This window comes from Rhea pennata, chromosome 13, assembly GCF_028389875.1.
Source record: "Rhea pennata isolate bPtePen1 chromosome 13, bPtePen1.pri, whole genome shotgun sequence".
In the NCBI taxonomy this organism is placed as follows: domain Eukaryota; kingdom Metazoa; phylum Chordata; class Aves; order Rheiformes; family Rheidae; genus Rhea; species Rhea pennata.
Window position 1 is genome coordinate 20704050 of NC_084675.1, and position 13655 is coordinate 20717704.

The window sequence follows — 13655 nt, forward strand, 5'->3', positions numbered from 1 at the left end:
AGAAGTCTGCAGAGCTCACACACGATAAAAAAAGGTAAGACCACTGAAGAAAGCTGAGATTTGGAGAGGTCCTTCAGTCCCACCTTTGTCCAAAGCAAGATCAGCCATGCTTAAATCACTCCTGAGAAATTAGATTGAATTTAGTGCAGGGAGATGAAACACTTGCTAGCAGCAAAAGGAATAAAAACATAAACATAGCTTTTGCAGCCAGCCAAAAGCTATCAGAAATACTGTTTCTGGGAATGGCACCTGCACAAGAGGCACCTTCCCGTGGGGTGCCCACTGGGATGTTCTTGTGGCTGGGCTGAAACGGGCTGCCGAGGGCTTTCCCTGCCCATGGAGCTGCCACCTGGAGCATCCCAAATAGGAGCTGAGACCCAGATCAAGGAGTTGGGAGCAACAGCTCCAACCCTCGAGGAAGGGCGGCTGATGCCACAGCCGGCGCGGCTCACGGTGCCTGGGGCTGCGCCCCACAAACCGCAGCAGCTACCCGGGGATCATTTTGTGTCTGTTTCCTAAAAAAATCGGCAGGCCCTGTCCAGGCAGCCAGAGAAACCGCCCGAACATCCCCCTCCGACCTCCTCCGCACCGCATGGCCGAGACACAGGCTCGGATCAAGTTTCTCCCGGGGAAAACAAGCAAAACCAGCAGGAAATCGGCTCCCAAGCGAGACCCACGCACAAGCCGCTCGCGGAAACGAGCGCTGCCCGCCGCCAACCCGGGGTTTCTGGGAAGCGCCCTCGAGGCGGGGTTTGGCGGCGGTGCGCAGCGCCGAGCACCGAGCACCGCGCAGCGCACCGCGCAGCGCCGAGCACCGCGCAGCGCCGAGCACCGCGCACCGCGCACCGCGCACCGCGCCGCGGCGATGCTGGCGCTGGCGGCCGCGCTGGCGGCCGCGCTGGCGGCGCTGGCGGCGCTGCTCGGGGCGCGGTGGGCGGCGGCGCCGCTGAAGCGCTGCGTCCTCGGCTGCCTCCTGCTCCTCGGCCACGGCGGCTGGCGGCAGCGGGCGGGCGGCGGCTCCGCGGAGCCCCGGCGGCCGCGCACGCTCCGCTCCGACCCCCACGTGAGTGCCCCTTCCTTCCCCCACCCCGCGGTCCCGGACCCTGCTCCCACGGGCATCCCGCTCTGGGCACCCCCATACCCGGGACCATGATCCCCCCCCACCCCCAGCCCCCGGATCCCACTCCCTCGGGGACCCATCCCCTTGAACCTCCATCTCCGGGACCATGATCCCGCTGCCCAGCCCCCGGATCCCACTCCCTCGGGGACCCATCCCCTTGAACCCCCATCCCCGGGACCATGATCCCGCTGCCCAGCCCCCGGATCCCACTCCCTTGGGGACCCATCCCCTTGAACCCCCATCCCCGGGACCATGATCCCCCCCACCCCCAGCCCCCGGATCCCACTCCCTTGGGGACCCATCCCCTTGAACCTCCATCTCCGGGACCATGATCCCGCTGCCCAGCCCCCGGATCCCACTCCCTCGGGGACTCATCCCCTTGAACCCCCATCTCTGGGACCATGATCCCCCCACCCAGCCCCCGGATCCCACTCCCTCAGGGACCCATCTCCTTGAACTCCCATCCCTGGGACCCTGAGCCCCTGGACCCCACTCCCCTGGGGACCCCTCCTTGGGCACTCCTATCCCCAGGGCCCCATTCCCACAAGACTCACATCCCTTGCATCCCCCAGACCCCCTTCCCCCAGGATCCCCATCCCCAGGACCTGTATTCCCCAGAGACTCCTCCCCCTCCCTGCTTAGATGTGCATCTGTGCATCAACCAGGACCTCCATCCCGGGAGCTATATCCCCCAGGAACCCACGTTCCCTAGGGATCTGCATCCCCTGGGGACCCCCATCCCCGAGACCTGCATTCTGGTGTGCCACACGCTATCCAGGCAGGACCCACATCCCATGGGGACCTATATTCCCCAGGGACACACATCCCCTGGGATGTGCATTTCAGCACCCCATGTCCCCCAAGGACCTGCTTCCCTGTTATCCTGACGCCTAGCACTCCTTGGAGCTCACATCCCCCGGCATCTTCTGCACCCCAGCGCTTTGCATCCCCCCAGGAGACAGGGTGGGGATGTCACCATGGGTGTTGCTTGCAGGGAGAAGGATTACCTCTAATGAGGCCAGCTGGTATTGGTGGGAAAATATAGATATGCTATGGGGCACCCAAGCCTTTTATTTCAGTGCACTTGGTGAATATAATTTACTTTTCAAGGAACACTAGTCTGCTTAATAAATATTAAACCTGCTATTTACAACCTGTACCCTGCCTGTGTTCATACACCCTAACAGAGAGGTTTGGGTGGCCTTTGCTATATGTTATTTGGCGCCTGTGGGGGAAGCAGAAAGACTGACAGACTGCAGTTTCCCTCAGTCTTGAGTCAGTCAACCATTTATTAACATTTCCCATAGACTTCTAGGAGTCTTTAAATCGTAGCTTTTACTGAATGTGTTGGGGCCTCCATTTCCCCTTTAAAAATGAAAACCTTTTTTCCTCAAGCTTTTCCTTTCTTCTCATAAAGCAGCTGCTTGAGATGCACAGAAATCCAGGAAAAGTGTATCAGCCTGCAAAGTTATCCTGCAGGTCTCCTTTGGTCTCCCGCTGGCCGAGGAGCAACAGCTCTGGCATCTGCCTCTTCCCCTTGGTAGGGGGGAGGCTGGTGATGCCATGAGGAGGAGGACAGGGTTATAACATGGCTCTTCAAGGAGGAAGAGAAGGGAAGGAGAGCAGGATCAAAACAGGAGACAGAGCAGAAGTGGAGAGTTCATAGACATGGGAAGAGCTGGAGTTGTTGCCCTGGGGAAGGATGTGGGTACTGGATATTCAGCTGGAGAAGACCAGCCTTTGCTGATCTTTTGCTTCCCAGGAACTTTTTGAAGTCTTCTGCCCATCTCAACCAAATTTAACGGAGGCAAAGTGCCCTCATCTTCCGAATCAGACTCCCAGCGTTTGAGTTAGCTAAGGGCTCTGCAATTTCCTTTTCCTCTCTCTCCCCGAAGCAGGAACAGTGAAACAACACTTACAAGAAAGGTCTAAAAATGATGTGGAAAAGCCTTCCAGGAGTGATATCTGTGAATTTTTGGCTCGGCAGTCCAGTGGGCTCACTCTGTGCCTTCAAAATACCCAGTAACTCGCGTGCATTAGGACCATAATCACCTCCTATTAGTATTTTGGGGCATTTCACAATGGATAATCCTGCAGAAGCAGAACTTTATCCATGCCCAGACATGGATACCTAAATCTTAATTTCCATATTCCAACTCGTAAAGCTCCCTTTGAGTGAGTTCTGCACAACTATGTGAAGATACACATCTGAATTTGAAGACGTGGACTTCTGCGTCTAATAGTTTGAGCTGTGAGTTGTTAACTGGCCCGGCGCCAGCTCCACTGCTAGTCACGATAGCAGAGTGCTTCGGTTCCTATGAATCTTTCTTTCACTTTCTTTTTCCTTTTTAATTCTGAGTTTCCTGTAAATAAAAAGTGTCCTCTATACATGTATCTCTGTTGGCTGGTATGAGTGGTACTAAATACAGAGTGATAGTAAAATTCAGTTCTAGAGTAGCAGCCCATGGAAAACAGCAGACTCCTCACCTTCCCCTTTCTCCTCCTGCCCCTGGCCAGAGCTGAGATCTTGCTTCCTTCTCCCTAGGCGCTGGATTCGGTTTACTTCACGGGCTTTGCAGAGACCAACAAGACTTTTGTGATTGCTCGTCTTGCAAGACGTCCCGGCAGCATCTGCGAAATGTGGCTCTTCCTCCGAGTGGACAGAGTAGGAGAGTTCGAAGTAAGCGGCGCACTGGAAGGAGGCTGGGGGTGTGGGATGACGTTCAAGAGGAGTACTCAGCATCTAGCTTGAACTTACGTTGTGATCACAAGCCGAAATTAATGTCCTTTGCATCTTCACTGCATCCACAGTAGGACATCAGTGCTCTCATCTAAAATGTTCTCATCTAAAATGATTCATTAAACGAAGGAGCCATAGACATGAAGGCAGGAAAAATGTTCCTGAGTACCAGTGAAGAATTTCAGCACATAGTCTTTGTGATAACATACAGCACATGGTTAATAAGTTATGTTGTGTGATTATGGTTATTTTTTCTTTTTTTTTAATTAATGGATGCTATGAAAGTCATGGTGGAATTGCCTCTTTCTAAGAGAAAAGAAAGTTTTATGGAGTTATATATTCATTTGCTTCATTCTTACTAAAAAGAGGAGAATATTAATAATATGCTTGGCCTGTAGATTTTCTTTTTGTCAATGCTGACTTAATTGTAAAGGAGAGAGAGAAATGTGGCATAAATCCCTTTGGACTCAACTAAGTATCTTTACATTAACAAATTTGTTTGCTAAGTAGCCGTAACCCCAAGAAAGCAGGAGGCATCCTATTTGCAGAAAGCCAGAAAGGAGAAGACTGAGACACTCTGTTTGGTTTTCTATTAATATTTAGAGTGTAACGATACTTCTTTTTGGCTGTGTTACTTAGAACTGCCCGTCAAGGTCAGGATCTTCTTAGATGCTTCCTTACAGCAACAGATATAAGCTCCCTTTTAGAAAGTTTAGAAGACAAGATATATTTTCAAAGAGTAGCTGAAGTGTCTGGTGCTCACTAGAAATTTAGTTCATTTTAGAGTTTCACCAAATTAATTCTAAAAATAACTTTTAACCCCCAAAGCCAGCACCTGCTTGGCCAGACTAACCTCTTAAGGACTGCATCGCTTCACACAAATAATTTGGTTGCATTATCTGAAACAAGAACATGTTCTCCAATAACTCGAGTGTTTTACATGCATTTTTTCCCCTCTGTTCCGTGGTTTCCATAAAGCTGGTAGAACAGAAGACTCAACTGAATCTAATGTTCCTCTTCTACCAGCCCATCAGAGCCTTTCATCCCCACAACTGCATTAAACGAATGTTTTCCTGAAATGTCTCCATAGCACCCGCAGCATCCAAACATGATGGTGAGCGATGAGTCTGGAGAGCACTGGCGTGGCGGAGGGCTTGCCATTGAATACCTGGAGCCCCAAAACTGCTGGAAAATCAGCTTCGAGGGACTGCTCAGGTACTGCAGCACTCTGTAATTTCATTTATCTATGTTTAAGCTTAGCAGTCTAACTTAGACTTTAGACCATGGCTTTTGAACACTACCTGGAAATACATTTAACCAACATGAAGCAAAAGCTATAACGGAAGGGTCACCGCCGGTAATTCCCGCATCCAGGGTGGGGTTGTGACTGTGTTATTATTTACCTTAGTTCATAGCAGCTTCGTTCTTCTGCAGTCTCTCCTGTTGTATCCATTCCCAAACACGTAAGATGCTTTTTGCTATTGGTTTAGGAATGATGCAAAATTACGGTGCTTTGCCTTACAGAAAAGGACCCTATCGGCAGCAGTGGAGCGAAGAGGAAGGTGAACTTGTACCAGTTAAATTCTTCCTCCAGTAAGAGCATTTTCACTTTGCTCTGGGGTGTGTAGTAAGTTCCTAGTTAAAGATTTGGTTCATTTGTGGATTATATAGACAAAATCAAACTTGCAGCATAATCAGGACCTCAGTGTTTGTTATTTAGTTGTCACAACTGAGACCTCAATTTCTGACGTCTTTTTGGGGAAGGAAGCTGCTTTAAAAGGATTTTAGAGATTCTTTAAGAAAATGCTGTGGTCTCAGAATACAGTGATGCCGCTTTCTGGCCCGTTTCCTACATTTCATCTATTAGGAGTAGAAATAAAGGCCAAGTAATAAACAAGTAATAGCTTAGGAATGATTCTAGTGTATGTTTGTGCAACTCCGAGTAGACTACCCAAGAGAAAGCAGAGCTGCTTTGGCTCGTGACGCTGCCCGTCCGGCTTCCCTTTCTAAGCAGCCTGCAGACCCTCGCTGTGCTGGTATGCTGGCGTTGTTGCCGTTCTCTAATTCCTTTTGACTGATTTCTTGAAAACTGATAACATACTAAAAAATGACAAAAATCACGAGTTCCCAAGAGTTATAAAATATGGAGGTTGCCGTTGTAAATGTAACAAGTGCATGACTTGGCCTGGTACAAACTGGAAGCTGATGGCTTTTATTTTTGCCCATCTTTTGCTAGCTGGGAGAACTTCACAGAAGTCTTTAACTTTAGCGTCGACAGTCACCCCCGCACACTTGCAAGTGCTCTGGCTGAGGAACCATGGAGCATCGAGTTCTTCCGAAGGGTCAAAAAGTGAGAGGCAACATTAAACTCTGCTGGGGGTAATAGTAATTTTTCTACAGACCTCTTCAGGATCTGTCCTGTATTGTTACAGGTGATTTTAGAAGATGCATTTAATTAAAGTAAGCAAATAAAGGACAAGGCTCCCTTCAGGTTTCTCCTGGGCTTGGTCACCAGAACACTCTTGGTGACTTCTAAGGAGGCTCCTGCACATGGATGGTTCCTGCCACATGGGTTGAGGGATGTCCCCACTCCAAGGCCACCGTCTTGGGCCATAAAACCTTAAGGACTAGGGATATTTAATTTTCAATCTCTTTTCCTTGTTTAGCAACCTGACTTAGGCTTAATCTGCAAAAAATGTGTGCATTAGATAGGGTGTTGTCTTTACTGATATATGCTGACTTCTAAGCAGTAACTGTTGGGTATTATTTCATTTCTGTAAAACAGAGGGCATTTTTATAGTCTTATATAGTTTTATATTTGCTGTTCTTTTATTCCTAGGTGTCTCATAGGCATTAAGTAGCAATAACTTGGAAATTTAAAGTGTGTTTGATAATCTGTAGACTCTGATATAGCTCTGCAATCTTTGCTTCATTTGGGGCTTTCAGTCCATCAGACTGGCGCTGGGGACAGTATGAGTAGGAGCCTTGTTGATTTTGCCTGCATTGATTAACTTTTTCCTTTCCTCCAGACAGAGGGAGCACTTCCGTCATGAGCAGTGGGGCCAGTCAGATGGAGAAATTGAAATAGGAAATCATGAGAAAACAAAACTTTCCCTCAAAGGTGTTCGGAGCCACTCTTACGGTAACAAGATTAGAAACTATTCGCTCACCTGGCAAACTACGTAGTGTGACTGTGGCTGACAGTGATAGGAGAGTGGGTTCATGATGGAGAGAATTCACTCCATTTGTGCCTCATGAGCTGCTGCAAAGGTACTGATGCACTTGCTGCTGTTAAAATATTTTGTGACATTTTCCTAATTTTGGCAAACATATAAACCTGTCATCAGTCTGATTTGACGAGCTACTCTGCTTCCCTTTCCATTAGGCCTTGAACTAATGGAAAAAGAGGAACAGTCCTTCTTATTCAGGTCTATCTTATTTCTTTCTGCTATTAAAAACTGTTGTTTGGGACATGTATTTGCTTAAAACATTATCAGCTACGAGATAATTTCTTTAGCAAGTTAATGTCTGTTACCATTATTTTACATTGACCAGCAGTGGTGAACTTCAAATTTGATGATTTTGTTCTGTTCTTTTGCAGGTATCCGGAACTGGTCTGAGATTTACCGTTATGTCATGATTTTGGCACGCTTTGAGGTAGGTATTAACATGCCATCACACAACTTCACCGTGAAATTGCGAGTATGTCTAAACTTGTCGCTGCTTCTTGAACATCCAGAAATGGTGCAGTGGGGGGAACCACAGGGTGCAGTCAGAAGTGCTCACTGGTGCCATCGTTAGTGCACATAAATGTTGGAAGCAATTTGCAAGAGCAGAGCCGTATGAATAATAACTGAGATTTTGCTACATGGGTTGAACCAAAAAATAATTTTGGTTAACTTAAAACCACTTATTTTGACATTTCTAGAAAAATTAGATCAGCAGCTTTACAGGACACATTCTCGGCTGCTGCCAGAGCTCGACGGAGTCGATGCAGTGCTGATTCCTGGTAGATGGAAATCAAAAACGCCTGACAGCAGCCTAAGCCCTCACAATGGCAGTCTGCAAATATTTCTGCCTGTCCTCTGCTTTAATTCTCTTGCTTTGCTGTGGTGGCTGTGCTGGAGCAGCCTCTGCTCTGCGGCTGCTGTGAGCACGTAGCCTGGGGACACCCTGAATCCTGGCCAGCACACAACCTGACAGATGCTTAGGAAAAAGCATGAGGAAGTCTAAACTGTCTATTAAAGGCAGCATTTCAGGAGTTAAGGCGGAATAAAAATTCTTTCCCAGATATATGTGGGTCAGCATAAAACCACGCCTCGGAAAATCCCGTGTATGTGCAGGTGCAGGAGCTGCTGTGATTTCACGTATGCGGGCGGTATGTCGTTTAATGAGACAGTGCTTGTGCCCTGCGATGTGTATCGTCAGATAGAAACCTCTCCCCTTTCTTCGTAGCTACTTAGGACTCAGCAGGACTGCTGCTGTCTCCCTCCCTCCTAATTAAAGCTATTTAAATGTTTGTTAAGGAGGAATTTAGGTTAATCCTCACACCCTGAGGGTCTGTACACGTATAATGTCACAACGTAGACTTACGTTTGCCTCAGAGCAGCTCAAGTGGAATAAGAAGGCATTCAGGCTTAAGGGTAGAGGAGTAATGAATAAAAGCATGGGATTCCAGTTGCTTCTTATTTAACATTTTTCCTGTATGCTGCTCTCGGACATCATATAATATAGGTTGTAAGAGCGCTCTGGTCAAAGCAGGGCTGACTTTGATGAGGTTGCTCAGGCCTTTTCCAGCCGTTTTGAACATGACTAGCTGAAGTCTCTGCATTTATTAGTTCCCTTCTCCTCTTACATATGCTTGTTGTGGTCTTTCTGTTGTCCTTAATGTCCTTAATTTTTACTTAATGAGCCTGGTTTATGTTCTTGGACCCTTATTTACAGCCGGGCCTTCATGGAAGATGTATTAAAAGAGGATTTAAAAGTAAAAATTAGTAAGAGGCTCTATAACCTGAGTTGTACCCAGGGTCCTCTTGGTGAGGTCAGCATAGGACCAGCAGCATTAGTCTGCACACGTTAGACTTAGTTTTTTCTCCATCACTCTCTTACAGGACGGGACTGCCGTACATTTAACAGTTATTAATATGCCAGCAACCACAACTAAGTAAGTCTGCACTGCTGTTTGCATACATCTTAAAGATGCCAGCAGTTGCTGTGCAGGACCAGTGTGCATGCGTTCTTGCCTAGACGTGCACAGCCCGGTTTCTGTGCGCACCCCTCTTTCTCATGCTCTCCCCTCCCTCTGCCTGGTTTTCCAGTTGCAGTTAGTCACAGGGGCAGCTTTTACCTTCAATTACTGCATTTACATGCAATTACTTTTTAGCTGATGCAGCTGCATGGCTTCGTGTTTATATGATTTAGGGGTACAAATTGGGCACTTCTGGCTGTTTCAGAATATGTCTCTTTCCATAGTGCAGCAAGCAAGATAAGACTCAGGCATGTTAGCGTGGCTGCAGCTCCAATCTCAGTGTGACACTGTTTAATGCCTGAGGGTTTCTCTGCAGAGCGCTCCCCGGTCTGGTGGGAGCATGCTTTATTTTTGCCTTTTGAAACATGCATGTGAGAAGCTGGAAACAGACATTAAAGACTGAAATCAGCAGTCTCATAGAGCCCCATATCTAAAATCAGAAGATTGCAAAGCACATTCAGATGGCTGCCAGCCTAATTCCATGTTTTGGTGGAAAAGCTGAACCCAGAGAGTCCCCCAGGGACACAGCTACTCAGTCGTCTTGTAGACTTCAAGGGAAGTTTCCTTTGCTGATGTGCCAGTCCCTTCTGCCCCCTTCACAATCCTCCTTCGCGGAAACCTCGCCCCCTCTCCTGCGTGCATGGCTTCCCCTGCCTGGAGCTCACAACACCCCACAAGACCATTTCTACTTACTCCCGCCACCGGCCAGGGCTGAAACCCGTGCTTGACTTTCAGTCCCGCTGGAAGACCAACATGCTGCTCCATCTGAATTTTGGTCGAACTTTTGCTGTGCTCCGTTTCTCTCCCCTTCAGCCTCACTGTAGGCTACGTCTTTTTCCCCGACGGGAGGAAGGCCGGGATTGAGTGGTCCAATGCCTCGCTGGCCCAGATGGCAGACGACGGGGTTATCGAAGATGAATACAGAGTCAGTTTTACTGCCGGTAAGTTAAAGGTAACCTGCTTACGTCTGCCATCGGCTCTTTGGCATGCAGTTGGTTTCTGTGGATTGGAGGAAAGACAGTTTAGTGAAATTAAGAAAGGCATGCTCATGCATTTTGTTATAAGTAAGGGTTGTAATTGTAATTTTGTTGGTGTTCATTTCACCTGTCTCTCTTATATCCCAGCTATTAAATTCTTCCATCTTTGTGTCGTTTCTCTCTTTTCCATCCTCCCATGCAATTCTTGAAACAAATTCAGAAGGCTAAATGCATCGTCTTAGGCTCTGGAAGACTGTGCTTAACTTCAGCCATGTGTGTCTGTCATCAGGGAAACCATTTGTGCATTAAGTACAAGGGCACGGGTTGTTTGTCGCAGGATCTGGCCATAGGCAGCTCTGTCGGAGGGAGGGTGGTAACTCTTGCTTACGTTAATCCAGATAAATGATGTGATTTTTGCTTTTTAGGGGTCAAAATGCATGTTAGGAGATCGAGCTGCCCCCTTTGAAAACACTGATTGATAAAAGAAGTTTCAATTTAATTTACAAAGCAGACAGGAAAACCATTGCTCTTTAGAAAAGTGTAAGAAGGGAACCATATGTAAAAATAGTAGATCTCGTGTATTTGGGGGATTAAATAGTGTTGAAAGTCGGAGTCATTCTTCCCTTTTTTCTCTTAACGAAGGTGGCAAGTGCTTTGATGTTTCTGCCACGCTCGATAAGCAAGCTTGCCCTGTGGTGTACAACGGCCTTAGCGGGAGCGGAGTGTTTCACGAGTGCATTGCCGATTTCCAACTGAACGGGTTAACGCCAGGCTGGGGCTTGGTGGAGTTTTATTACAGGTAAAATAATGGCAAAAAAAGAGGTAGATAAGCTCCACAGATATGAGAAATATAAATGCACAAGTTGTTAGTTTTTATTTGATTTAATATTATTCATTTTGTGTTCAAGATGTTAATTAAGTTAACAAAGGTAGTATGTATTATTTGAAAAAGAACGATTGTGCAAGAAGCACTTTGTACATGCAAACCAAGCACGGGCTCTTGTTCAGTTGTTTGTTATTTATGGACTCTCCTTAGGCGGTTGGGAGCTCGTGCACGGTCCATTTTGGAGAGCGTTTTATTTAGGCAATCTGTTGCATTACGCAGAGAACGAGTCCTCAGGAGGGAACCGCTTAGGACGTGAAATCTGTTCACACAAATATTTGTCAGACTAGAATGCAGAACAGAAAAATATTGAGAAGATCGATATGGGAATGCCTTTTCTACTGGAAGGGATTACGGTGACAAAATATGTGCTTCTTGGTGAATTGCCAAGTCTCCCATCAACATGATTATCACAGTCTTTTACGGGAGCCTTTTTTATCTTGAATCTTTCCTGAAAAAGAAGAAAAAGGAAAATTTGGTTGTTTATTTGTCATTTGCTTTTTAAAAGGTGGGTGCCTGGTCCCCCCCACCTCGCAGTGGGATGCTAACTTGGTGTCCGTCCGTCCTTGCAGAGATGAAGCTGCCCGGCCGGTTCCTCACTTGTGGCTGGGCTCGGGAGCCGAATGAGCCGCTGCATCCGCGATCGGCCGACTGCACCGGCCCCAGCACTTCAGACTCCCTCGGCAGCAGCCGGGCGCCGGGGTGGATTTTCGGGAAAAGGCCGCTTCTCGCAGCAGCACGTTTAGCAGGTAGCAGGACTTGCTGTGACCTTTTCTAATGGCTTTGGGAATTCAGGTATGTAGTTGAGCTTATCCCAGCGATGTTAGCAGGCAGCAGCTTTCCGACTATTTTATTCCCTGCAAAATGCACAGTTTGGAGAGTGGAGCTCCTTGTCACAGGATCTTGTGGAGGCCAAGAGGATAAACAGATCTGGAAAGAAATTAGATAAATTTTCAGACGTGCTGCTGCTAACTGTGCTTGTCTGGAGGCAATTTAAAGGCAATCTCCGAACAGCTGATTGCAGGAAGTGTGCACAAGAAGGGATCACTCTCCGCTCTGTCTGCTGGCACTTTTCTTAAGGTATCAACTGCTCCCCAAGGTGAAGACTAGGAAACTGGGTTACATGGATCTCTGACCCAATTTAGCAGTTCCTTGGTTCTTTCAGGTTTGTTTTTGGAATAAAAGTTCCATCTTTGTGAACTCTCCGGTAGTTACAGTCATTAAAAAATGGGCATAATCTCCTATAACTGTGTAAGAGGTTGAATTAGGAGAAGTAAGAGAAAGCACATCTGAATGAAGTGTCCTCTAACACAGAGGCCAACAAAGTCAGTGACACAAGCACATTTTTCCTCTTGTCTGCAGAGAAGCCAGGGTCCAGTAGCCCAGATTAGAAGATGGTCTGAATTTCTCCTCATTCACTTAAAATCAGATGCCATACTTACCACAACATCCCTCATAGTCCCTGGTAGTAGCTGGCCCACAGTAACTTCAGTCAATTCTGCTTAGGCTGCCGCTGAGAAAGTTTTTGCAACTTATATAGCGACATTATATGCAATAGCAATGTTATATGTGGAAGTCCCTATGTGTCTAGTGCTTGAATGCAGAAACACTGAGCCTGCACCTGCAACGGCGGCCGCTGCACGTTCGGACTGGGACGCGTCGTTACACAGAGGGCTCGGGGCGGATCGGAGCGTCGCGGGCTCCCGGAGGGGTACAGCCCACCCGGCCCGTCGTTCCTCACGGCTGCGGTGTCCCGGTGTGCGAGCGGGAGCGTCGGACGGAGCAGAATAATTTCCTCCCAGAGGGCTGCGAAGGAGTTCCCTGGTTTGATGTCCGAGGCTGGTAGGACGTCAGAGGCTTGGTGTGATGCGAGGGGCTGGTATGATGCCAGAGGCTGGTAGGACGTAGCAGGCTGGTGTTACCAGAAGTGTGTTCTGGACCTGTGCATGAGGACAGAGACATTTTTCCTCCTTTATATTGCTGAGCGCTTTGATTTCCTTCCATTTCTTTCACTGCAATCGCCTGTCACTGAGCAATACTCAAAGCCAGTTGTGCCAAACCAGTGGAATAAATTGCCATTTTCTAATTATTAACATCGTGTTATGACTCGCAACGGCTTTTCCCTGGGGATAGGTGCGTGCTGGCCGACAGACACCTGACCTGGGGGCGGAAAGGTGTCACGGGGACCGCCGCAAGCCCGAGCTCCCCGTTCAGCGGCTCTCGGGACAGGCATTAAATAAAATGGCCCTGTGCTGCCTGTAACGCAGCGGGGCTGCTTGGAGGGCGGCCCGTGGCCACCTTCACCCGGGGGAAGGCGTTGGCCTGGCGCTTTGGAGTTCAGCCTGGCTTCTCCTATAAATCCTTCTACAGTTACAGCGGTGTTCAGAAACACATTCCTGGGAGTCTTGCACAAATTTAAAGATGTCTTAAATCTGTCTGTGCACTGGAAGTCCCAGTGCACCGAAACAGGGAGCTTTTAAATTATTCAAGACAATGGTACTTTGACAGATACGAAGGCCTTATGCCTCTTTTTACACGTAAGAAATCAGTCAAATTGGTAATTTTAGAAAGGCTACAATAATAACAGTGCTATACATCACAGTTTGTTCCTACTAAATATATGGCTTGTTTTACTATGATTTCAGGAATATCTGTGGCATTTTTGTCATCTCTCTAGGCCCTTTTTG

General features: G+C 47.7%; 1 protein-coding gene across 1 annotated transcript; it reads left to right on the forward strand.

The window, feature by feature from the left end:
* The first annotated feature begins 865 nt into the window (after positions 1 to 865).
* On the forward strand, positions 866 to 13061 carry LOC134146438 (uncharacterized). The gene is made up of 11 exons (XM_062586860.1): positions 866 to 1063; positions 3666 to 3800; positions 4951 to 5075; positions 5385 to 5453; positions 6097 to 6210; positions 6890 to 7002; positions 7462 to 7517; positions 8972 to 9024; positions 9922 to 10049; positions 10728 to 10884; positions 11541 to 13061. The coding sequence occupies exons 1-11, from the start codon at positions 866 to 868 to the stop codon at positions 11593 to 11595; spliced, it is 1203 nt and encodes a 400-aa protein (XP_062442844.1). The 3' UTR covers positions 11596 to 13061.
* The last annotated feature ends 594 nt before the right edge of the window (positions 13062 to 13655 follow it).